General features: G+C 39.7%; 1 protein-coding gene across 9 annotated transcripts in view; it reads right to left on the bottom strand.

The window, feature by feature from the left end:
• Mtm1 (myotubularin 1) overlaps positions 1–27573 on the bottom strand; it is a 140801-nt gene that overhangs the window by 71523 nt on the left and 41705 nt on the right. For 3 of the 9 annotated variants that reach the window (XM_052740819.1, XM_052740842.1, XM_052740809.1), the window contains exons 3-6: positions 25376–25448; positions 23865–23959; positions 20904–20954; positions 4765–4875 (exon numbers count right to left, since the gene is read on the bottom strand). In XM_052740819.1, the coding sequence (XP_052596779.1) occupies positions 4765–4875; positions 20904–20954; positions 23865–23959; positions 25376–25448 (330 nt within the window). Of the gene's footprint in view, positions 1–4764; positions 4876–20903; positions 21795–23864; positions 23960–25375; positions 25449–27573 lie in introns of those variants that run through there. The other 6 variants (XM_052740834.1, XM_052740862.1, XM_052740828.1 and 3 more) reach the window with 4 other exon arrangements.

Raw genomic sequence — 27573 nt, 5'->3', positions numbered from 1 at the left:
AATCCATTTCCATTAATCTATACCTTCCCACGTGGTTCGTGGCTTACCGGCATCTTCACATGCTGTTTGTCATTGTGGCAGCTGGCTGTGTCTCTCTGACTCAGCCTTCCACTTCCCAGCTTTATTCTCCTCCTTGTCCCGCCTATACTTCCTGCCTGGCCACTGGCCAATCAGTGATTCATTTATTGACCAATCAGCAACACATTTGCCATACAGGCCATCCCACAGCAACTAACCACTTCACCAGAAACAAAAGTTTCCAAACCAAAGTGCTGAAGACAAGACAGTAGAAACACAGTCTAGAAAAAAAAAAACCCAACCATGCTTTGCTCTTCATCTGTTCACTTTCCACCCCTATGTTCACTGCTTTGAAAGGAACTTTAATTATTAAACCGTATTTAAGTCATATAAAGTTTCAAGAGTACCTGCTAACAAATATAATCTTAATATTGTTAAATGTGTCATTAAAATGCAAACACATTTTCTCTAAATGATTGGCATTTTATGCTCTCATACAAGTAATATAAGTAATAAACGTTTACTATTCGATTCTACTTTCACAGAGTTCTATATAAGCCACATTAATGTACTCTACAGTATATATCACTTTACTCTCAGGAACTATAAATTAATGATCAAAACCAGATTTTAATGGCAGCTCTCCACACACATCTCTTTAATAAGCAAGAAAGACTTTTAAATCTAAATAATATAGGGTCCTCTAATAACTGTTTGTATTAAACATAGTATTCTATACTATTTTTAAGAATGAATGTTTTATAGGTTATTTTTTTTTTCAAACAATCCATCATGGACTCTAGGACTATCTAAGGAGTGAACCTGACTCAGCCCCTGCCATCTTACATATTACAACATTCATATTTTTCAAAGGGCTTTTTGTTTATCAATAATGCTTTTCAAAAAGATTTATTCTACTTTTATTTATTTGTGTGTGTGTGTGTGTGTGTGTGTGTGTGTGTGTGTGTGTGTGTGTGTGTATGCAGGTACTTGCAAAGGCTAGAAGAGGGTATTAGATCCCTTGGAGTTAGAGGTGGTTGTAAGAAGCCCAGTGTGTGTGCTAAGAAGTGAAGTTATCCTCTACAAGAGCAGCAAAGCACTGATGACTGCTGTGCCATCTTTCCAACCCAGGAATAAATTTAAGCTTCACAATTCTTCAGTCTGAAGGGCCAGTGAAGGCTTTGCCATATACATTCCAGAAGGCAAGTAAGTATGAATAAGACTCCAAATCCAGAATGACCTAAGATCAATCATTCTGAATGCAGATGGCAGCTACTGAGCCTTGACAGCTCCAGGATCTTATGCTTTCTTTTTTTTTTTTTAATTTTTATAGCACTGAGGATGGAATCCAGGGCTTCATGCATGCCAGGCAAACACTCTAACACCCAGCTACATTTCAGGCCCATACTAAAAGTGTGTTACTGAAAAAAGTCCAAAAACAAATTTATATCATTTCCCCAAAATCTTGGGGTATTAGTTGTTAGTTTATTATAATCACGTGAAAGGAAAAGTCATTTCAATAGGATGAGATACATCCAACAGGTTTCCAAAAAGCCACAGGTATAACACTAGATAGCTGCCAACTGTCAGGCCACAAGGACCTGTAAGGAATTTTCCTTCTAACTGCCATAGGGCACTGGTAGCACTACAACATCATTCTCTAAACCACTTTTGCTCCAAATTAGACTGTTTCCAAATCAATATTTATTGTGATCTACCAGTGACTCAGAGGAATACTTTTTACATGTCAAAGCATGAATGACTCAAGTCACTTTCTGTCATCTGATTCAGATGCAATTACAGTAAAAAAAAAATTCTTTCTTGCCAGCAAGAAAACTAAAGTGAACAAGGCATATGATTCACAGGCAGCAGATTACCTAGTCTGGAACATAAATAGGAGCATACACTAACTGTAAGTCATACCTGGTCTCTTCCAGCTTGACTCATTAGGGAAGGGTAACTAGGACAGAGCCTTATGGTGTAAGAGTCTCCCTGTTAGACTCAACATGCTTGTCAACTGGATCTTATGGTGATACTCAATGGCTTAATTATTATTAAAGAAAACATGACTGTCTACCTCAATATACTATACTGTCTTTAAACCAAGTAAGTAGAAATGGGAAAGAAGAGCAAGAAGACTCTCTGACAGTATTGTTTGCCCTTCCTTTTTACAAAAAGACTTTAAACTGTTACTTAAAGTGGTACAGGTCCTGCAGGGTAATAATTCCCATATTCACAACTACATTCTCTCCTGTGGCTATATAAGGTCCTTTATAACCAAGAGTCACTCTGTGCATGCATGTTGCTACTGATGAGTGAAACCCACATGTACACAGCTATAACAATCTTATTTGGGGGAGAGAAATGCTGTGGTATCATGATAACTAACTACAGGTGCAAGGTGATATATGAAACAGGATGGCAAGTGCTTATCCCACTGCTGCAGACTTCTTTTATATCGATGTCAGGTCTGCTACTAAGAAAATGGAGTGTGCCTTTTGTGACAGTGTTTCTTGGGAGGTAATTTTATTAAAAGGTTATGCTATAATTGGACTAAGTGGCATATGCCTATAAACTCAGCACCTTGGAGGAAGATCAAGAGTTCAAGGCCAGCCTTGGCTACATAGGGGTTCCAAACCAGCTTGGATGACATAAGACCCTGCCTTAAAAAAAATGTTGCTTTATAACACTGCTCTAAGGCCTCATCTATTTGAAGCATAGGTCAATTAAAAAAAAATATTGTATGTAACACCTGAGTTTTTTTTTTCCTGGTAAGCTGTTCCTAAGCTGTTTAAGAGTGTACCCATTTATTCATTTGGGAAGGTTAATATTTAAATATGAATTTTCCTATTGATGAGGCAGCAAGTACTTTACTGGGATGACAGTCACTTCAATGTCACCAAATTATCAACCACACTGCCTTGAATGCTTAATATAATACCCCTTCCCATGAATCCTTTGAGATAAAATACAAAGACCCCTTTTCTAATTAAATCCCTATACTTCCAGGCCCCACACAGTAGCCAGTAGCTGGGATGGCAAACAAATCTTGAAAACAGCTCAGATTCCAATAGAAACAAAAGCATCTGAGGTGACGCACAGTAGAGAATCTCAAGGCAAGGGTAATCCTTTGGATTTTGGTTGCTCATATTCATGTTGATCTTTTACAATCTGGAGAGGAAAGTTGCATATTGAATTCCCAATGCAAACTAAGTTTAGGAACTTGGCTTTTTAGAAATTACAGCACCAGAGACTAGAAAATGACTTAGGTCTTAAAACAGGTTCTTTCATTAGTCCTCAGCAACACCAAGGCAAGTCATGTCCTTTGTGAACGCTTCATTTCTCTAACATACAGATAATGGGCTCAGGGTGGTCAAGGCTCAGCACCTTTAGCCAGACCATTTTGTATAGTCCTTAAGACAAGAACATTATTTTACAAGATATACAGGAGAATATGCAACAGATACATCATGTAACTCCACAGCCTAAAATATTTGCTCTCTGGACCTTTTTCTAGAAGCATGATAATCTCTGTACTAGCAAGATGTCTGACAGTCACCTGGGACACTTTCTGAGTCTTGGTCTTTAAAGCATACCTTAGCGTCAGCTCTGGGCTAGAACTCAAAGATCTACATTTCTCAAAAGCTTTCTGGATACCTTGATGCACACATTTAAGATCTACTGGGCAAATGACCTCAAAACTCCTTCTAGCTCTTTCTAGAACTGAGCACGATGCTATAGATAGTGATCTTCCCATACCTAGTACATGGAAATCAGATTTCCTTGCTAGAAAACCATTGTTCACAAAAAGGTTACCTCCGCCTATTAGGAGTTCAGCTTTGCCACTCATTGGACCATAGCAGCAAAGCTCCCAATTCTTTTGAAATTCTCCATCTATACATCTGTCTGGGAGGGTTGTGCTGAGGAAAGAATGTCAAGTTCCTAGTATGCACTTGGGTTAACACAGATACTCAGTAATTTTTTGCTGTAACAACTGGCTAAACCTTATCACAACTAATTTTCCCACTTATCACCCCCAAATAAAATATTAGGCCACTGCCACTGAAAATGGTTGTTATAGTTAAGGAGGCATCCTGCTCACAAAAGGCAAAATCTCTTGTATGCCTCCTTCCTTTCATAGTATGAAGGTGTCTAGGTGGTGATACATGGTGCCATAAAGAGCCATGAAAACACTTACTCTTTAACTCAATCATATTACTCCTAAGAACTTACAACTGTCATTTAAAAGGAAGAAAAAATAATGAACATAAGGTTGGTCAGTGGGGCCAGAAGTAGCTGGAAGGACTATCAGTCAACTCCATGAGACAGGCATATGACTATGAAAACTACGGTGCTCCAACAACCTGTGGAGGAGTAGAGTGAAACTTAAGTCTTAAGAAATGTTATCTATAAATTTTCTTCTGTACCAGCAAGCTAATGAGCTAACCACTTCTTTGTGGAAGCCTCACTCTTGACTACAGGAGGCCCCTTGTGTGGGAACTCTTCCCCCAGGCACTTTTTAAATCTCAACTCAGAAGGGAAGCCTCAAGCCTAGTTTGAGATTAACAAGATATTTTGACGATTTTGAACTCAGAGATCCACCTGCCTCTGTCTCTGAATGCTGAGATTAAAGGCGTGTAACATCACCCCGGGAAATGATTTTTATTTTTTAAGCTTACATTAATTTTCTACTACTCAATACTAATTTGTCTTTTTCTTTGTATAAGAAAGTACCAATTCTCTTACTTTACAAGTAATATCTAGACCATAGGAATTTTCTCCTCTACTTGTCGCGCCTCCCATTTTTTCAATTCTTGATATCACACCCAGAGGAACATCAAGTATTAGAGCAGAATCCTGTAATGGACAAAATTTAAAAAGTCAGTGTTTCTGTCAGTATAATAAAAACATCAAAAATGTTAAAATAATCATAAGCTTTTGTTTTTAACCTTTGGTACATTAGCCACTTAAGAGTAAAACTATGATATAGATCACACATAAGCAAGCATTACAATAGGCAAGTATGCCATCAAAATGCATCCTCAACCACTTGGCATTGCCTATAATTCCAGGGGTCTGGGAAGTCACTCACATTTATTCTCTCAAAATTACACAGATAGACATAGACAGACAGACAGACAAACAGACAGACACACACACACACACACACACACACACACACACACACACACACACACATCTGCCCTTCTCCCTGCACACCAAACAACCACTTCTTTCCTACCTTCATGTCCTTTTTCATGACCTCTAAATTTAGTTAGGGTTAATTACATGAGTATAAATGTGGTAATTTACGGGACCACGGGCAACTTATCAGTGACTGTACTATTGAGAAATATAACTTTTCCTCTACTAGCAAACATTAACTGTATATAGTTCCTCTGGGAGGGATGGGGCCATATGAGTCCTTCCAACTTCCAATGGAATTTTGATGGGCTCAGTCTTGTGCAGGTAGCCACTTCTGCTGTTGTGAATTCAAGGGTACCATGCTGTGGGATGGTCTGTATGTCAAGTGTGTTGCTGATTGGTCAATAAATAAATCACTGATCGGCCAGTGGCTAGGCAGGAAGTATAGGCGGGACAAGGAGGAGCATAAAGCTGGGAAGTGGAAGGCTGAGTCAGAGAGACACTGCCAGCCGCCATGATGACAAACAGCATGTGAAGATGCCGGTAAGCCACGAGCCACGTGGCAAGGTATAGATTTATAGAAATGGATTAATTTAAGCTGTAAGAACAGTTAGCAAGAAGCCTGCCACGACCATACAGTTTGTAACCAATATATGTCTCTGTGTTTTACTTGGTCGGGTCTGAGTGGCTGTGGGACTGGCAGGTGAGAGAGATTTATCCTGACTGTGGGCCAGGCAGGAAAACTCTAGCTACAGTACCACAGTCATGTTATGTCCAGAAGACAGCATTTTGTAGCATTCCCTCCCATCATCTGACTCATATTCTTTCTGCCTCTCTTCTGTGATGTTCTCTGAGCCTTGGAGCAGGTAATATAAATGCCCCATTTTGGGGGAGCTGAGCATTCAACTAAAAATTTACTTTGATGTTGAGTTAAGTGACCGACAGTAAGCAAAAAAATTAAAGGTAGACAGACATTTATTCTTTGAAAATGCCCTTTGGGGACACAAGGAAAAATATTCCATTCATTTTTAAATCCTCTCCTTAAAAAAAAAAGAAAAGAAAAAAGAAAAAAGTAAACTAGTATTTCTTCAAAATTATGTTTAGGTCATGAGTTTTCTATAAATTCAAATTATAAGTCTGTGGTTACATCTATACCATGGAAACAAATATATGTGTGTAACACGAATCTTAAAAGGTCTTATTAATAGAAAAACCTGGAGCCAGGTATTGGGGTAAATTCTGAAAGATCAGAGAGACAAAACAAACCACAGCGAACCTCACCTCAGCAACTTCTCAGCCGATCCTATTTCCTCAGACTGAAAGCCTCTGAGTCATTACCCGAATGGATCTCAGCTGAACTGCTGCTAAAAGCCTAAAAGCTTAAAAAGCTCTAATTCTTGGTTTTCATGCCTTATATACCTTTCTGTTTCCTGCCATCATTTCCTGGGGTTAAAGGTGTGTGCCACCATGCCTGGTTCAGTTTCCAGTGTGGCTTTGAAATCACAGAGATCCAGATGGATCTCTGCCTCCCAAGTGATAGGATTAAAGGTGTGCATGCCACCATTTTCTGGCCTCTATGTCTAATCTAGTGGTTGTTCTGTTTTCTGACCCTCAGATAAGTTTATTAGGATACACAATATATCAGCCATATATGTGCACCTAGAAAAATTTTAGGGATACCCTGCAGTATAAGTAAAGTCAATCTCAAGATACAATGCTATGTGATTCTATTTATATACCATTCTTTTTGTTTGAAGTTTATTTGTAGTCCAGATTGGCCTTGAATTTCTGATCCTTCTGCCTCATCCTCCCAGTGCTGGGGCTAGAGGCCTGTGCCACCATATCCAACTATGTAAGAGTCTTGAAATGACAAGACAGGGATTGAGCACAGGGATTCAGTTGCCAGGAGATGAGAAGAGAGCATGAGTCTGAAGAATTCTTTTGTGGTACCTAACAGTTTCATATCTTCATTATTGGTGGTGGTTACTTGGTAGCAAATGCTACAGAATGTATGAAAAGACACTCACAAAACTGTTAACATTCAAGTACTGGTTAACTGTACTGTTTGTAGTGTGCTGAGCACCTTTCCCACTCCCACCCCCTTTCCCTCCTTTTCGTGTGTGTGTGTGTGTGTGTGTGTGTGTGTGTGTGTGTGCGCGTGTGCACACGTGTGTGTGTGTGTGTCTGTCTGTGTCTGTGTATGTGCATATGTGTGTGTGTGTGTATTTGTGTGTGTGTGTGTGTGTGTGTGTGTGTGTGTGTGTGTGTGTGTGTGTAGAGGCCACAGGAATACATCAGGTGCCCTGTACTATCATTCTTCACCTTATTCCTATGAGACAGGTTCTCTTACTGAACTGCGTCTCTTCCCCCTGCAGCGCTGGTGTTATAGGTGTATGCACAGCCACAACTTGGCTTTTTACATGGGTACTGGGGTGGGTGCTGGCATCTAAATTCAGGTTCTCATGCTTGCACAGCAAGTGCTCTTACCCACTGAGTCATCTCTCTGGCCTCCTAACCTACTTTCTGGTTGATCAAACAATATAGTTATTAGAGGCAGCTCAGAGATTAGTGCATGAGACCTCTCTTTACCATTTGTACAAGATCATATGTGCTTGTGGTTATTTTGAAATAAAAAGTTAAAAAAAGCCGGGCGGTGGTGGCGCACGCCTTTAATCCCAGCACTTGGGAGGCAGAGCCAGGTGGATCTCTGTGAGTTCGAGGCCAGCCTGGGCTACCAAGTGAGTTCCAGGAGAGGCGCAGAGCTACACAGAGAAACCCTGTCTCGAAAAACCAAAAAAAAAAAAAAAAGTTAAAAAAAAAGAAAAAGAAAAAGAAAAAGTTGTTATGTAGAGAAAAACAGGACAAGCTCTTAACATGGTCAAAAGTGGCTCAAATCCAAGTTCTGACCTTTATTAGCTGGGGGACTTGGACAAGTTAGTGCTATCTCTAGGTCATACTAATCAGTACAGTAGTGATGATTTGAGATAATAGATTTAAAGGACATGGCACAATGCCCACTGGTGGTAGCCAGAATACAACGGGAGTTCTTATTGCTATCATTCTGATGATGTTAAAGTGCAGTTTTGCATTTGGAAGACATGACTATGCTTTGCACACATAGCAGATCAGTATGCTCTGGCAGAGCTTTGTCTTTGCACCTGTAAGGAGGCATGACTAGCTGTTGTATGCATTTCTATGAAATACTGTGCACTCTACAATATGACTGAAAGCAAAATGCCCAAAGAGAAAACCCTGACTTGGTAACATATAAATAGCTGTACATTATAATGTGTTTACTTCTTACTATAGTCTATCTTAGCATTACCATGCAGTGTGGTATATTCTTGGACTATGCTGAAATTTATGAGTGTCTGTGAACTGCATTCTTAAGTGTCAAACTGACTCCTAAGTATATGCACTACATGCTACATAAAAGCCTGATATTCTAATATCAACACAGAAGCAAGAAGTTTGTTTTCTTTGTTTTGAAGACAGGAAGATAAAAAGTGAGGAAAAAACCCAGCATGATATCTCAGTGGGTAAAGGCGCTTACTGACAAGCCTGAAGACCAGAGTTTCATCTCAGGAATCCACATGGTGGAAAGAGAGAACCTGACTCCTGCAAGTAGGCCACAGGTGCTCCCCAAACCCTGGAAATAAAGACTTAGCTTTTAAAACTGAGATGAGATGTTTATTTGTTTGTTTAAAATAGGGTCTCACTGTACAGCCTAGGCTGGCCTGAAACCCACTATGTAGACCACAGACTGCCATCAAACTCTTGTGATCCTCTTGCCTCCACCTCCCAAGTGCTGGGATTATAGGTGTGAACCATCATGCCCAGCTATGAGAGAACACTATTGTTCTGTAATTGCTATATAGAGGAAATTCTAGATCTCAGACTGCCCTGGTCCAACAGAAAGCAAAAAATGAAGCAATGAGGAGAAGCAGCCAGCTCCTCACCCAAAGTACCCATAGTCTAATGAAGCTATTTGCCATGCTCTTCCTGAATGACATGTTCTAGGTCTGATAACACAGCAGGCTAAACAGGAAGATCCAGGAATAGGAAAATTAGTCCAACTCTCGGGAAATCTGAGTCATCGCTATCTAAATATCATTAAATATTGAGTTTCAAAGGTCCATTCTAACTAAAAACCATGTGCTTCTGTTCCTTGAAGTTTCTAAAATAACTGAGAAGAAATATGATAAACCAGCAAAGATAATGCATTCATCCTCTCTCTTGTGAGGGAGAGCTGAAAACTGTACTGGGCACTAGGGTCTGCAAAGCTAAGTTGCAGAGTTGCCCTTCTGGATCTTAGGGTTCAGCTCTATCTGGGAGATAAGACACAGGTACCCAAACAGCAAGATACCAGGTTGCCAGTGCCAAGAGCCATCAGAAGAGTCCACACAAAATGGAATGGGATGTCAGGGAAGGGCAAGCTGGTGCCTTACTGTTTGGATTCTGTCAAAGTTCTATGGTGATGACTTCATTGGAATGAAATAACTATGATTGGAGATTGGCTGTCCAAAAATATCTCAGACTTGCAAACAGGTGCACAGGCCAGGCATTTTATAAACACACACATAGTCTGGATTTAAGAGCCAGTACCAGAATTCCCTGAGGAGTACTGGCAGGACTGGTTCACGTGAGAGGTAACCACAGAATATTTTCTGAGAAGAACACATGATTCACAAAGATTCAGGTGGCAGCACTGTACACCATGGACTAGCAAGGAGGAGGCCACTCCCAACTCTCAGCATTATGGAAGCTAGTGCTTGAGCATAAGTGGAGGGCCAGGGAGATCTGAAAGTGGATGGAGATAGGGGGAAAAGCAGAGGAGATGACCATCCTGAGGAGGGATCCAAGATGATTTGGAGTTAGGCAAAGATCTCAGATGGCAATGATGATCCTGCCAAAAGATGTGAAGAACATGGGAGTGGGCAGAAAGTAGACTTTTGATATACTACTGGGCTTGACAGTATGATAAATATTAACCAATATAGAGATATTTCACATTTAGAACACCCAGAATGAAACACCCTGAAATAGCAAATGATGTCCTCTTCCCAAGCTTCCTATCTTGGTGGCCAGTATTGTCCAGCTAAAAGTCTGTCAGTCTGTCATCTTTAACATTCTTTTTTTTTTAAACTATCCTTAACTCACTTCCACATCTATCTCCTAAATCAATTTCAACTTGTCAACATCTTTCCAACTCTGCCCAAAAGTCCTCTAGGCCACTCTAATGGCCACCGTTCTAGTTCCTTTGCATTCAATATTGTTCCCTTCATGAGCTGCAGTAACAAAGCAGCCAGGGCCAACTTCTAGAGAAACACAGAGAAAACTGTCACCTTTCTGCTTACCCTTTCAGAAATGTTTCAACACTGAATTCTAAAAACCTAAACCCCTGGAGGCATGCATAAGAAGTTACTGATCAAAGCATGCACAATTGCAGTCAGATTCAAAGAATATATTCACAATCCACTGTACTGCCTAGGGATTTGAGCTAGAATGAATATATTATACTCTGGAAAATTGCTGAGAGAATAGGCTAAGTGTTCTCATTCCAAGAAAAAAAAGATTATGAGTTTGTGAGGCAATGCCTATGTTCCTTAATATGATGAAGCCATGCTACAATGTAGACATGTTTGAAAACATGATGTAGTACTTTAAAACAATAATTAAAAATAATTAAAAGCAAAAACCCAGGCATGATGATGCATGCCTATAATTGAGGCAACTGGGAGGCTGAAGCACAAGGGCCATGCCAAGTTCAGATCTTACTGCCCCATAAAACAAACAGTCAAATCTTTAAGGGAATTGGTGAAACCTAAGTTACTCAGTTATCTCATCCCTTGCCATACTCACTCCACTCATCTAACCACATTGTCACTTGTCTGTGTTCCTTTTGGTTTAGAGTCTTTTACTCTTTTAGCTTTTAAAGACTTTTAAAGTCTTTACTCTTTTACCTCCTTCTGGCCTCCCTGGCCCTGCCTCACTTCCATGTAACTTACATTCAGTCTTCAGACCACGAGTCAAGCACCCTTTTCTCTGGACAACTTCTCAGGGTCCTCCTACTCTTACACTTCCATGCAGCACTTTTCACAGCTTGTGAACAGGTATTGCTATGTTTCTGAGTAGAATGCCCATCTATCCCATTGTTACTATAAGTTCCACAAGGGGGGGGGGACACTGTATCTTCTATGCTCCCACTATATCCAGGCATGTGGCATCATGGTCAGCACACTGTAGGCTTTCAAATCTTCTGAGTAAGGAAAGACTGGGTCTAAAGTAATTGACAGTTGAGAAAGAAGTCTAGAAAGCAATTGGCAGTTGAGAAAGAAGTGAAGACTGAACTCCGAGGAAAATACACACTGAGGGAGTAGGAAGGAAAAAGTGAACTGCATAGAAGGCAAAAGGCACATGTGGGTGGAGGGCCACAAAGGCATGGAGAAGAGGAAAGGAGGAGTGAGAAGTATTAGCCACTTTGGAGAAACTAGAAAACTGAGCACTTACCCAAAGGCTTTGTAGTTAAGCAGTGAATTCATTGTTTAAGTAGCAAGCAGAAGTTAGACCTTGAGAGGCTAAGTAGTGAACTGTCACAAAGTGGAAGCAGTGCTCTGTGGTGGTATTGTGTTCCCCAAAATATTATGCACCCTAATAAACTTATCTGGGGTCAGAGAACAGAAAAGCCACTAGATAATTAGGATAGGCAGTGGTAGCACACGCCTTTAATCCTAGCATTCCAGAGGCAGAAATCCATCTGTTCAAGGATACAGCCAAGCATGGTGACTTATGCCTTTAATCCCAGAAAGCGAGCCTTTAATCCCAGGGAGTGATGGTAGAAAGCAGAAAGGTATATAAGGCGTGAGGACCAGAAACTAGAAGCATTTGGCTGGTTAAGATTTTAGGTTTTGCGCAGCACAGTTCAGCTGAGAGCCATTTGGATATGAGGACACAGAGGCTTCCAGTCTGAGGAAACAGGATCAGCTGAGAAGTTGGCCAGGTGAGGTTAGCTGTGGCTTGTTCTGTCTCTCTGATCTTCCAGTGTTCACCCCAATACCTGGCTATGTAGATGTAACCAACCGTCTTATTAAATAAGAAACACAGAAACAATGCAAATAAGAAAGCCAAGAGATCAGAGCTAAGAGCCTTACCCGTCTGCTGCAGCTAGCCTCTTCAGCCAAGAGACCTCTCCGAAAGAGACCTACTTCCTGTCTGTTTGTCTTTATATAGACTTTCTGTTCTGCCTTCTCATTGGTTTTAAAACCAACCACATGACTGCCTCGTCACTGTTGGCTGTATCCTTGAACACACAGAGATCTACCAAGCTCTGCCTACCAAGTGCTGGGATTAAAGGCATGTGCTACCACCGCCCAGCTCTATTATAGCTTGCTATTAGCTCTGACCCCCAGGCAACTTTATTTATTAACATACAAATAAAATCACATTTCAGTACAAAAAAACCACCATATTTCCTCTTTTCTATTTTAATAAAAAGAAAAAAGGAAAAAGGTTATAACTAACGTAAGAAAAACTATATACAAAAGTACAATAACTATATACAATATATACAAGTAATAAATACCTAAACAATGTCTAGTCCATTTGTATTTGACAAATTCAGAGAAAATAATTCCATTATCTATCCTATTTTGGTAAGTTCAAAATGTACCTAATTCACTTTCTATCCTAACTAGTCTTCAACTATAACTAACTAATATTCAACTCCCTCAGAGATACAAGAAGGAAAATAATATTACCTAACAAAAATAAAAACAGGAAGTGCATGCAAGCAACTTCCCAAAAATTTGTGAGTTGACAGAAACAGCCAACTGCCTGGACAGTCACCTGAGGTTTCTCCGCAGCGTTGGGGCATCATCTTCAGCTTATAGGCTTAGCATATCTGACAGACTCATTTGTGAAGTAGGATGTACACAAGGTCAACAGTTCAACCTCACATTGGGTGAGAGCAGTCCATGTACCAGAAACACTTGAATTCCACTAGTGTCATGTCATGATTCAGGATTTTAAATTCTGGAAATTGTTGACCGTTTTTGAATTCAGCTGTCCATTTTTCTTGGCTGTGTATATATGGCTTCATCTCGGCATCCCGTTCTTCTCCACATCCCTCTATTAAATTCCAGTCTACTATTGAGACCCGTGAGCTTAGTTGCTCTTCAAGAATAACTGTTTCCTGTTCCACTGCACATCAGAAGCCATCGGCCCACTGCCTGTTCAGCTGCCTTCAAAGAAAAGGGCACTGTACCTTTTCTGGATTGTGAAGGCCACTTCAGGGATGGTGCCATATTGTCCTGGCCTCAGAAGATGCCTTTTGATAAAGCCATAACCACACTTGTTTTGGCAAGAATCAGTAGTCCTTTGTTTTGGGTCCTGTCTGTCCTGTTTGTCAACAGTTGATTAGAGGATACTTTGTTGTCCAGTGGCTAACTTTTGCCACAATGAAAGTTAACTCCATATGCAGTTTCTTCAATGCCCATATTTTCTCTGAAGTAGACTGGTACTGCCAGGAGCCGACATGTGTGGCTAGAGTTTTCCTGCCTGGCCCACAGTCAGGACAAATCTCTCTCACCTGCCAGTCCCACAGCTGATCAGACCCGACCAAGTAAACACAGAGACTTATATTTCTTACAAACTGTATGGCCATACCACGCTTCTTGCTAACTGTTCTGATATCTTAAATTAATCCATATCTATAAATCTATAACTTGCCACGTAGCTCATGCCTTACCGGCATCTTCACATGGTGTTTGTCATGGCGGCGGCTGGCAGTGTCTCCTTCTGCCTTCCTGTTCTTTCTTTTCTCCTCTCTGTTAGTCCCGCCTATACTTCCTACCTAGCCACTGGCCAATCAGTGTTTATTTATTGACCAATCAGAGTAACACATTTGCCATACAGAACATCCCACAGCACTTCCCACTTTGTTTTTTTTCAAAAAGGAAGGTTTTAACCTTAACAAAGTAAAATTACATATAATTTGGGAATTTGGGTGTAGCTTCTCTTACTACTTCCTGCTGGAGGGGGGCTCTGTATCTTATGGGGACACAAAGAAAATTTTAGGATGATGGAATAGTTCATGAGGCTGTATCGTCTGAGCCAGTTGCCTTCAAACCATTCTGGATGTTGGATCATCTGGGCCTTGGTGTCATCGGAGACCTTTCAGGGGTTCTTGGCTGGTCAAACCTGATGTATCTTAATCTGGAACAAATCCATAGCCTTTGGCTTTCTGTGGGAAAAGCAGAGTCTCCTTTCCAAAGCACCACATCCTTTCATCTAAATTTTGAAGTCAAGGTATCTTTAAAATATACATTTTGGCATAACTCAACAGCTTTTACAATCAAATGTTTTTCTGCACTTAAACATCCCAAAGACAACACAATCCAGATTCTCTGTGTAATAGTCATCTTTATGTGGCTTATTTTTTATATTAATTTTACTGTCTCTTTAAAGACTTTATTTTTTAAAACTATGTATTTGTTTCCATAACTGTATATATCACCTTTTTTGTCTCTTTCAAGCCTACGTATATTTTACACACATTGTGAACTATAACATCTGAATCTGTCTTATTGTGAAACTATTGCTTTAAACTGCAGCATTTGTAAGACTGAAAGGGCGCTATGGCTGCTGGCTCCACCCACCTCAGCTTCCCAACATGGCGGTGGTACGTTTACTGCCAGCTCTGGGAGCTATTGTGGATCTATGCTTTTATCCAAGCAGTGTGTAGCCCCAAAATCTCTTTTTTTGTTTTGTACTAGCAAAGGCTAAATCCACCATGCAGTTTAATGTGCCACTTGCAGAGGCCTCATTCCCGCCATACAGCAGGTTGAGCATGCACGCTAGGAATCCACCAGTAGCTCAAACCAGCAGCTTCTGCTCATTTGAGAGAGACAATTAGGAAGCTGTTTTTAGCTCTGTTTTAGAATCTTTTCTCAGGTTTTAGGTGGAAACTCTTGCCAACTCATTGGGCACCATTTGTAGGTAGGGTTTTCCTGCCTGGCCCACAGTCAGGACAAATCTCTCTCACCTGCCAGTCCCACAGCCGCTCAGACCCGACCAAGTAAACACAGAGACTTATATTTCTTACAAACTGTATGGCCATACCACGCTTCTTGCTAACTGTTCTGATATCTTAAATTAATCCATTTCTATAAATCTATACCTTGCCAAGTAGCTCTTGGCTTACCGGCATCTTCATATGCTGTTTGTCATGGCGGCAGCTGGCAATGTCTCCTTCTGCCTTCCTGTTCTTTCTTTTCTCCTCTCTGTTAGTCCTGCCTATACTTCCTGCTTAGCCACTGGCCAATCAGTGTTTTATTTATTGACCAATCAGAGCAACACATTTGCCATACAGAACATCCCACAGCAGACATGTCTCATTGTCATAACAAAAAAGAAAAATTTTCTAAGTTATTAAAACATTTTAAATGCCACATTCTGTAGATCTCTGAAAAGTTTGAAGATGACCTGTCTATCTAAAATATATCTGTTCAATTTTTAAAACATATCTAATATGACTACAAGTTCTATTGTAATGTCTAACTACTAACATTCATTTCTTTATATCCTAATAGTTGGTAATAACAACATTCAAGGATCAGAAAATTGCATTACATTGTTAAATGAATGGTATAAGTACAATTAGAAATATACATATAGCATTTTCTGACAATATCAATTTCAATATATATAATTTGTATCCAATATAAAACAATCCAATCCAAAGTAAAGTATTTAAAACTAGTAATTGTCTTTTTCTTTTCTTTCTTTTTTTTTTAAATGCAAAGAAGAAAGCCAAGAGATCAGAGCTAAGAGCCTTACCCGCCCGCTGCAGCTAGCCTCTTCAGCCAAGAGACCTCTCCGAAAGAGACCTACTTCCTGTCTGTTTGTCTTTATATAGACTTTCTGTTCTGCCTTCTCATTGGTTTTAAAACCAACCACATGACTGCCTCGTCACTGTCTGTTGGCTGTATCCTTGAAGACACAGAGATCTGCCTAGCTCTGCCTACCAAATGCTGGGATTAAAGGCATGTGTCACCACCGCCCAGCTCTATTATGGCTTGCTATTAGCTCTGACCCCCAGGCAACTTTATTTATTAACATACAAATAAAATCACATTTCAGTACAAATAAAATACCACCATACATCTTCCAGTGTTCACCCCAATACCTGGCTCAGGTTTGATTTTATTAATAAGAACTTTTAAGATTCATGCTACAGTGATCCAAGAAGGGAAGGAAGAAGATAGTAGGAAGATGGTGTTTTAAGATGAAGGGTTCTGGGGGCCAGAGAGACAGCTCAGTGGTTAAGAGAACTAGCTGCCCTTCCAGAGGACTAGGGTTTGATTCCCAGCACCCATATGGCAGTTCATAACCATCTGTAACTCCACTTCCAGGGGATCTAATGCCCTCTTCTCACTTCGGCACACATATGGTGCATATGTACATATAGGCAAAGTGCTCTTAAACACATACACACAAATAAGTGTATTTTTTAAAGAACTTTAAATGATGAGTCTTGAGCAGTTATGCACAGTAGAGAGGGTATAGAAAGGATGAAAACCAAAACTGTAACATTCAAAGTGAGTGGTGCCTAAGGCTCCAAAGGACATAGAAAGAGCAAGTAGGGAAATGTTGCAGGAGAGGTATATACTTTAGCAAAATGGACATCTAGTTCATTCCTCTCCCATGTGAAAGAAGGAAGAAAAGGCTGGAAATATTGGGTATCATCAGGTTGGGAGAGGAGAATATACGGAAGCTCAGAGAGGGTGACATCTTTTCAACAGAACAAGAGACTAAATTAGCTATTAGAGTATGGAACATGACAGGTATGATGGCACACACCTGTAACCCCAGCACTTGGGATATAGAGGCAGAAGGATTAGAAGTTCAAGGTTGGGTCAGGTGTGGTGACCCATGCCTTTAATTTCAGTACTGATTTGAAATATGGAATTTATTGGTTCAATATCTATAACCTGAAAAGATCCAAAATATGGACATCTTTGAGCATCATGTTGGATCTCAGAACATTTTACATCTTTGTATTTTATGCTCAACCTACAGCTAGCATCCTACATTATTAGACCATACATAGCATTATATAATTGCCTTGAAAATGAAAAAAAATATAGTGGCTTACATGTAGAATCTCATTACTTGGGAAGCTGAGGCTGGAGAGTTGCTGCAAGTTTGAGGCCAGCCTGGGCTACATAGTGAGTTTCACACCAACCTGGGCTACAATGTGAGACACTAGCTTTAAAAAATGTAAATAAAAATGAAATAGACAAGTAAATGGAGGGGGAGTAACAAGTTCATAGGATACAACTGTGAAAAGGATGGCCCTAAGCTTCCACTGCATTATTTGAAGAGAAAAATACTTAAAGAAGCATTTCTTTTGCTTCTGCTTATAATGAAGTAGTTTAGCTTTCTCTCTAGGCAACAACATGGGTCTGGCTCTCAAATGGACAGAATGGACAGTAAACAGTATCCTTTCCTTGTTGCACCCTCAGCTTCCAGTTCCAATGGCAGCCAGTGACAGTGCTGAAGGAAGCAAAGTGCCTAGCTGTTAAGCAGCAGGATACCCAAGCCCTGTCTGAAGATCATTTCATAGCTATATATCTGAGAGACAGTGTGAAGGACATACATGTAGTTTACTCATCTTGCTTTTCTGCCCTCCATCTCTGTACTGAAAGGAAATTCAGAAGGAAGATGAAGCAGACAGACTACATGTCTTAGGCCTGCACAAAAGTACCTTTACATCCAGTAAAAGTCAATGTGTGCTATGCTGTCACTGAAGCTCAACAAAAGACCCACTGAACAGAACAAGATTCAAGAATCTCTGGGTAATGCTACAAAAACAGATTTACTGCCAGGAATGGTGATGCACAATAACCATAATCCCACTGTGCGAGGGAGGCAGGAGAACCACTGGTTGAAGGAAAACATGGGCTATGTGGCAAGACACCTTGTATTAAAACAACAAAGAATTGAATCACTATGTTACAATCTTTCAGAGAAAAGCCAAGCTAGGGATTTCTCCTTGAATTTAATAAAGGAAGAAGCATGCTGTTTCTGGCTTATCAGAAAATGAAAACTTTCTAGTCACCATGTTTTTCATATCACCAGCAGTGGTAAACCCTGAGCTGAACTCTACTGTCAAGGGTAGTGATCAGCTCATTTGGAAGATTCCTTCAGCTTCTCACACATCTCTCATATTTTTTTCTGGTTTCCAACTAGATGTGGGAATGACTTGAGGTGGGAAGCAGCACTTGAAGATGGCAATTATCCCTGATGTAAAAGGAACAGAGGACAGGATTTCTTCAGTTGGGTGATGGATCTTTCAAAAATGGTTTATCTTAAATATGCTAAAATCAGATTAAAGAAAAAGGTGATGGTAGGGATATGTTGGGAATGAACATGTTTTAGTTGGAGGAAATGGCCTGAAGGAAAGCCCAGAGCAAAAGCACAGGGCTGGTTTAAGAACAGTGATGGTACTTTACAGGAGCCAGAGTATGGGATAGACCACCACAGTGGGAAGAAAGAGGCATGCTAAGAAAACTAGTCTGGAGCAGCTTGTACTGGGCCCTACATATGCAGCTGAGGTATCTGCAAAGAAAGTCTCCAAGTTGAGGAATGAAATGATAGCAAATAAGTCCTGATGCAATGGGAAAGACTGGAAGCAAGGAGACTGGGATATCCCAGGGGCAAAGGCTAGTGAGAGATCTGCTATAAGGGTAGGACCCCTAGAAAAGAAATAATGGGGACACTGTAAGGATTGTAGAGGGGAAAAAAAGACAAAGGTAGCTTCAGGATGATAGGATGACAAAATGGTACCTTTAAGAGAACCAAAGGCATGTCATGAAGGAACTAAGGAACAACCTGTCTAGGAGTCTGAGTTGCCAGGTACAAAGTCAAGGGATCTCCATCAGCAGTTAAAAAGTGAAAAACTAGGGCATAAAATAAAAGTTATGGAGGGCAAACAAGATGGCTCAGTGAAAGCCTGATAAACTGAGTTTGATTCCCAGAACCCACAGTGGAAGGAAAGATCTGACTCCTGAAGGTTATCTTCTGAATTCCACACACATGTAGGTACATACAACACATAAACATAAGAGCAGCCTAGTAAACTCTAAGGAGCACTTTCAACATAAGACTTTAGCTGCAGAGACACAACTCTAGCTCAGTTGGTGGAGTATGAGACTCTTAATCTCAGGGTCGTGGGTTTGTGCCCCACGTTGGACACCTCTTGTGATCAATCCATCCATGTGAGTCTATTTAATGGGTAATAGGGATTTATTGAAATATAAATTGAGGAAATACACTCATGAATACAAAACTGAGTAAACAAATGAAGTCATCCTCTGTTCTGTCCGGGAGCGAAAGCACCTGGCCATCCAATCATACCAAGAGGAACGTGACCCCTCTCCCTTTTCTTTTAAGAGGTCACTTATGAAGGCAAGAAGCACTGCCTCTTTTGGGCCGTATAGCCCAAGATCATGGGCAGAGCAAATATCACTACAATAGGAGGTGGATGGAACCATGGAAAGGATGGAAAAGATGAAGAAGGGCTCACCAAAGCCTGGGAAGTCCAAACCTCACTTGTGTCCCCCCACTGGGCTTTACCTATATGATACTCCCTTCCCCAGTGAGCTCCATTTCAATGAATGATAGTGACTCTGATCACTCAAGCAAAAAATTATGGGAGTCATTCTTGACTGGATGCTCCTCCAACTCCCTTCTCATAATGGCCCACCTGAATCCTCCCAAGTTTGTCCACAGTCTGTTCCCTCCATCCTATGTCCACCATGATTGCAATTAGGCTTGTCTTGCTTACCCAGAGAATAAACGTAATCTTCTAGTGGGTCTTCCTACTTCCATCCCCACTTCCCTGTCCATGCTGCAGCTGGTATTCTCTTTCAACAATGTGCATCTGGTGTGTGGTCCTCCATGTAACACATATTCTATTGAACTGTGACTTTTGATCCTGAGGCTACATCTTCTTCCAACCTCATCTCCTCCTAGCCCTTCTACTCCCTCTGTTGCTGGTGGCCCAGTTCCCACAGATCACTCAATTGTCTCCCCAGCACAGATGCCTGTACAATTACTATTCTAGTTTAGGCCATTTAAGTGAGGAAACACTACAATGACTATTTTTCAGCTCCTGAATATAACCGTTTTGGAGCATTCCTTCTATTTTCTGCTACCACAGCAGTTTCCTTTTGGACTTTCACTAACTGTTGTGTGGCCAATTACTTTAAAAGTTTTTATATAATATACAAGAATAAAGAAAGTAGCAGTCATTGTCAGATGAGCACTTCTCTTATGCATTCAATGCCAAACCCTATCCAATAGGGTACCATGTGTAAACAAAGGAAATCATTCCTGGGACCAGAAACTTAGCCAGCTTCAAGGGGCTAATGACGTCATGGACGTTATTAGAAAGGTATCTACTGCCACCACTTTCCTAGACCAGCATATTCCCTTACTATATACTGAATTTTCTCCTCCTACCCACAGATAAATGTAGAGTTACCACCCCTCATCAAAAAAGCTTCTTTTTACAGAAAATGGAGACTATTACACAAAACCACAGATAGATACAATGCAGAGACCAATGGATCATGAGGTGTCCAGCCCAAAGGATATATACACATCATAAATACTGTGCCTGTGGCTCAGGGAACATCATGGAAGAAGGGGTGGACAGACTGTAAGAACTAGAATACCTGGAAGTCTTCTGTGAAACAGTCTCTGTAGAAATAGCTGCATGAACAAGACTGAAACAATAGAATATCAATGGATATATACATATACATGTATGTTCAGCAAATATAATAAGACAAAAGAAGGTTATCAACTTGAGAGTGGGGAACATGAAAGGAATTTGTGGAAGAGTAACTGGGAAGGTCTGAAAAGAAGAAAATGAGGAAGGGATATAATTCTATTTCAATTGGAAATATTTTCAAAACAAATAGTATAAAGTCTACATAATAAGCTTGCTAAGTGTTTTTTTTTAATTATAAAAGTGATACATACTCATTTTAGGTATTTTGAGAAGTACCAACAAATGAGAAAAAAATAGAGTATGTATATAATCCTGCTCTGGTTAACCAAAGAATTGAAGCTTTTCATATATATTCCCTATGGACTCTTCTCTAGAAAAATTTTTATTGTTTTATGTAGTCAAAACCATACAATATAGACAGCCTTGTCATGTCACCACAATTTGAATAATTTCTCCAATTCATTATCAAGGGCAGCATAAAATGAAACCAAATATGCATGGCTAGTCAACAAGCCAGGAGTCTCTAAGGTGAAAAGGCCTGTGACATAGCTTTAATTCTATTTTTTTGATAATTCTTATATATTAGCAGCAAGCATCTCAATCTATACCTATAAGATTCCTGGAAACTGAACAAACCAAATATAAACATTCGTCCACAGAAAGGCACTTCAATGTTCAAAGATAGCTCTGTCATGGGTCCTGTGCAAGTTTACTTTCTATTGCTGCGATAAACACAATGACTAAAAGCGACCTGGGGAGGAAAGGCTTCATTTCACTTTGAAGATTACAGTCCATCATGAAGGGAAGTCAGAGAAGGAACTCAAGGCAAGAACTGAAGAAAAGACAGGAAAATGATGCTTATTAGTGTGCTGCCCCTGACTTGCTTAGTTATTTCTCTTATACAGGCCACAGTGGGCTGGACATCCCCACATCAAATCAGCAATCAAAAAAAAAAAAAAAACCCACAGACTCACTTACAGGCCAATCTGATATAGGCAATTCCTCAACCAAAATTTCCTCTTTCCACGTGACTCTAGTTTGCATCACTCACTCACAGTGACAAAACAACAAACAAAAAACAGCAAAATCCCCTTTATAGTGTTCTGCAGAAAAAAGGACCAACATTTGTTTTGGTCATTGCTGATACACTGGTCCCCTCTTTAGCCTAGTTAACTATGATCTGTCTTTATCAATGTCTCTCTTAAAAGGTAGCATCAGGATTTTATATCATCACTACAAACAGGACTACTATCTCATTTTGTCTAGACATTCATTATAGTATTTCTTTGTTAATTCACAATAGAGGTACATGATTTTTAAACAAGTAATAATTATTGATTTCAAAAGGTTAGATTCCTGTTAAGACAGACTTTCAGCCTTTAATGGTACAACTGATTTTTTACTAAGTAGATACTTTAATGTTGTGTCACTGGTTGTGCCCTATATGCTAGCCAATTACAATAATTTCAAACCCTGACTCTATCATCTAGCACATTGGCTAATCTGTTGCTTTTCACATCTCAGCCATGCACTGCATTATGGAGAAAGCACCCTATGTAGCAAGGTGTTAGTGATCACCCTTCCCAGCTGTCATTAAGCTTTTATTAGATAGTTTGTAACCCCATCTGAATATTTTGCCACCATTTAGCCTGTCTTTCCCCAGGAACTGTGTTATTCCTTGATTCCATAAAAATATTGTCAATGGCACTCCTGATGGTTTCTTTATTTTTTTATACTTAAACCATCAAACACTAAAATTATTAATTGCCAAAGACTAACACCCAGCTCATTGTAAATTATCCTTCCTATTCTGGAAAACTAGAACATTCACTTACGTCCATTCTTTAAGTTAGAATTGACTCACATAGGTAAAACGTCCAATGGTAGGCTATTGTAGCCTGCTCCTCTTCTTACCCCTATTAGAACTATGCTACAGGACTTACAAGAAGCCAAGGCAACAAGTATATTAAATAGCATTTTTGGAATTCAGACATAATAATGAACATAATAAAAGAAAAAGAGCAAATGAAACAAACTAATCAGAACTGGGCTAAAGAAATGAATAGCTAAAACCAAGAAAACAAAAGCTAGATTTCCCCCCAACAGTCTCATAGTTGTCTATGTACAAGGCAATAACAGGTTAGTCTTCCATGTATTCTAAACCCATTTGCCAGGAGTACAAGGAAACACACCTGCCCCTGCATTCTGATGCGAGCCATGATACCCCATCCTATCGACCACAAGTTCTTCTGTGATAGCCATAGTAGCTATACATTTTCTCTTGTATTTCTAGGGTATTTATGCTTCATGTCACTGCTTCATCAATAAGAACATCCCTTGAAATGTGGTGACAAACATTTTATGGCCAGCAGTTGAAAAATTAAGTAGCAGTAGGCCACAGCATACTCATCCCAGTTTTACCCTGCTACTTAATGCTTTGTAAAAGTACACTTTTAGATAGTTCTAGAGTGGTAGACTTTAACCAAGGATTCACATCAACATCTTCCTTTGTGATGTTTTAGAAAATTCATGTGGGCTTGGACCATGGGCTTGGACATTCTGATATAGCAAATCTGAAGCATCTGTATAGCTTGTTAAAAATGTGTAAGTTGTTTATTCTCATCCGTGCTGCTGGTTAAAAACCACTGTTCTATACCAGTTTACTCTAATCACCTCTCCTCCCTATTCTCAAGGATAAAATCTATTTGAATATTTTATTCTATGTCCTACAAAAAGAGATGTTAGTTTTTTTTCTTTTTGCAGAAGCAAAAAATTAAGAATTGAGAAGCAAATATATCCCATGTTAATCAGATCCACAGTCAGTCTTGCAAGGTAGAAGATAAACAGTTTAGCATCATTTTTAACAGTTAGGGTCATCTTTATGGTCTCATAATCTACTTACCGTTTCCAAACTTCTTAAATAAAGACGATAATTTGTGATGTAAACTCTTCCCTTAATGGGGCCATTGAAAGGACATATGTAAATAACTTCTTTGTCTAGTAAGATAAAAAAAGTACCCTAAAATAATGGAAATATAAACCAAGATATACAACAAATGGTACTAACTTAATATAAACTAATTGGCTATGTTTAACTACAATAAAAATGTTGAAAGCAACACTGGCAAAGTTTGCACATCTCTGTGCCAGGCTGAATTGGGGCAGTGGGGAAATACTAGACCCATGTCTCCTCTAAGCACTCATGGCACTTCTGAGTTTGCCCTCAATGCTGTCACTACCTGAGACAAGGTGACCAGAGCCAGAGCACAGAAGTGAATGAGGGTTGTGCTGTTATTAGCATCTCATGATTGTAAAAGAAACTACTTGAGCTATTTCTCTTTCAAGGATATCCTTGAATATGTTAATGACTTTTAAATTTTTAAAATGACTTTGAAATCCCTTTCTCTTCAGGTACTAAATGAAAACTATATACTGAGGTCACTTCATGCCAGTTCAATTAGTTACTACATCAGTTAAAGGTCCATCTGCTGATATTCAGCACTCAAACGTCATATATGAAGACCATCAAAAGCAAAATTTCTTTGCTCTTATCCAGAAACTGGGAAGGACATATTTTACTGGTTTCAGTTTCAAGACTAGAATTATGAGTGTGAATCCATGGACACCAAATAGCTTCTCATGTTTCTTGTGGTATATGGATAGTCCACAAAGACACGTTTCTAAAACCTTCATTTGTCATTTAAAATAAAAATCTGAATCTTAATAAATAGAATGGTTCCCTGAAACAATGCTGATTATTGGCCCCAAATATACTGACATGTGGCAGGAAGGACCAACCCTAACACAAAAATTGAATGTCCATATCATCAGCACTTGGCTCAGAAGCTATTACATGCTTCAGCATTCTTAAGTCAGAGTGACCTGGCCCTTTCAAAGTCGATTTCTTCCTCTTAGCATAGGTTTATCATGAAAGAAAAAACAAAAACAAAAGAACACAAACCCCACTGTATTGGAATGTTACCACAACCTTACTTAATTTCCATTTTCTGGCAAAAGATCTCCTATTATATCAGAGAGAAGAATCTTTAAGCTGTTATTTTGAAACATACATCACAGCTTAGAAGCCTTAATCTAATTGTTCTTATAGCTTTATATTACAAATAGTGTATACTATACCTCTAGTTAGAAACTTTCAAGACATAACCCATGTTGTTCCCCCTAAATCATTCTCTTTGGTACAGAGACAAGAATATTGCTAGCTTTGTGAGCACCGAGCTCTTGAAAGAATTCTTTGGTCAGGAAAGGCATGCAGTGTTCACTGTGTTGATATGCTTAAACAAAGCTAGCCTATTTGTTCTCTCTGCTTTGTACAGAGCAAGTGAAACTCAAGCCACCTGATCTTGCTGTTCTGTTCCTCCAGTTCTATACCCACCAGTCTCAAAAGCTCCTTACCGGTAATTAGTGTTTCCCCTGGGAGTTGAGGAACACTCTTACTGAGATCCTGACTGACTCCATCTTGAGATACCTGAAAGTGAAAGGGGAATCAGAAGTGTTGGTGTTATCTTTGCACACATGGTAGCAAGCAGAAATACACTTTTAAAGAAAAAATGCAAGTTTAGCATTTAAGAAAACTAGAACAGAAAATTCAAACTGGGAAAAAGAGAATCTGGAATGAAAATATAGCTCACTGGTAATTTCCCAACTCACAAGACACCCTCTATTCAATCCCTAGCAACAAAAAATTAGAAAAATAAAAGAATGATCTAGCTGCAACATTTATTAGATGTGCTAATTCCTAGTCTGCATTTAAATAATGTTTTCAAAGTTTTAAATAACTTTTAAGTACTTTAAAGCTAACATATCTCAGTAAAATGATCAAACATGAATGAAGTTAGTGTGCTATATGGTCATAGCTTTTGTTCCTATGCAATTGCTGTAGAATTATATCATAGGCATACTTTCTGACCTATTATTTTATTAGGAACCTTATTCTAGGTAAGAGAAAGAGCAGTCTGTCAAAGACTTGATCCAGTCCCTAGGAATCATTTTGGCAAAGTCCCCATTGACTTTATTTTTCTGTAGGTCTCCTGTTTCAGAATGTCCTCAGGTATGTGTCTCATCTTGTTGGAGAATGTTTTTTAAGGTGTGTTACTTTTGTTTATGTTGCATTGGTTTAACTCTGAACCTCTGTTAATGTGTCTGTCTAAAACACCTCATAGTCTAATAAAGAACTGGCCAATAGCTAGGCAGGAGAAAGGACAGGCAGGGCTGGCAGGCAGAGAGAATAAATGGAAGGAGAAATCTAGGAGAAGAGAGAGGTAGCCAGAGAAGGAGGTGGACTCCAGGGGCTAGCCACCCAGCTACACAGCAAGCAACAGAGTAAGAGTAAGATTTACAGAAGTAAGAGAATGGGAAAAGCCCAGAGGCAAAAGGAAGATAGAATAAGTTAAGAAACGCCAGCAAGAAACAAGCAACCTAAGACTGGGCGTTCATAATTAAGACTAAGCTTCCATGTGTGATTTATTGGAGAGCTGGATGGCAGGCCCCCCTACAGAGTAAAAAACTAACAACCTTCTGGCATGCCAACTTGGGGCTCACATATCCATCTAGAGCTTGAAAAAGCTGAACAACAAAAAAGGGATATGGCTCCTTTAAGAGTTTTGGCCTAACAGTTTCTGCCAGTCATTGAGCTTTTGAGCAGCCAGTATGTGAAGTAGGAACAAAAAACTAAGTAAAAACACCTGCTACAGTACAAGCATCAGCATTCTAGAGCTTTAGGAAGATTGAATGCAGTTCCTGGTCAGACAAACCTCTGAACTGCCTCGAGTTTCATGCTTGGCTTTCATCACCCAAGAAGTAGGGTGAGCCAGCTGAGAGGCGCTCAGGTGGAGAATCCAGGTGTACCTTATCAGTTTGAAAGTTTGCTCATGCAGTCAAAAAGGCTAAAAGATACGCAGTAAAAAAGACCAAGATGGAAAAATCTCTAAACAGGTTCTAGTGTGTTTTACAATGTGCATAGTCTAAAAGAAAGAAAAAGGGTATGTACAATCATAGAAAGGAACAGTTTAAAAATAATAGTCTTTAAAAGAGAGAGTAAAAGAAAAAAGCCACATAAAATGAGAAATAAACAGGTAGTTTGGATCCTGTATGTTGTGTTGATTGTGAAAGTTTTGACTGTTGAGAAGCAAAAGACAGCTGCTAGGACACATGGGATTGTGAACTGGACTGCTAAATTGAACCAATCTATATATATATATATATATATATATTTTCATTTAAAGCCCTTTAATGATTTTTTTTTATTAATTTATTTTGCAATACAATTCAGTTCTACATATCAGCCACGGATTCCCTTGTTCTCCCCCCTCCCGTCCCCCTCACCTTCCCCCCAACCCCCCCCCATTCCCATCTCCTCCAGGGCAAAGCCTTCCCCACAGACTGAGGTCAACCTGGTAGACTCAGTCCAGGTAGGTCTAGTCCCCTCCTCCCAGGCCGAGCCAAACAATCCTGCATAGGCCCCAGGTTTCAAACAGCCAACTCATGCAATGAGCACAAGATCTGGTCCCACTGCCTGGATGCCTCCCAAACAGATCAAGCCAATCAACTGTCTCATCCATTCAGAGGGCCTGATCCAGTGGGGACCCCTCAGC

The sequence above is a fragment of the Peromyscus californicus genome, unplaced genomic scaffold (assembly GCF_007827085.1).
Source record: "Peromyscus californicus insignis strain IS unplaced genomic scaffold, ASM782708v3 Scaffold_10__1_contigs__length_136768540, whole genome shotgun sequence".
Lineage (NCBI taxonomy): Eukaryota > Metazoa > Chordata > Mammalia > Rodentia > Cricetidae > Peromyscus > Peromyscus californicus.
Note: the sequence above shows the minus strand (reverse complement) of the source record. Positions and strands in the feature narration are given on the sequence as shown.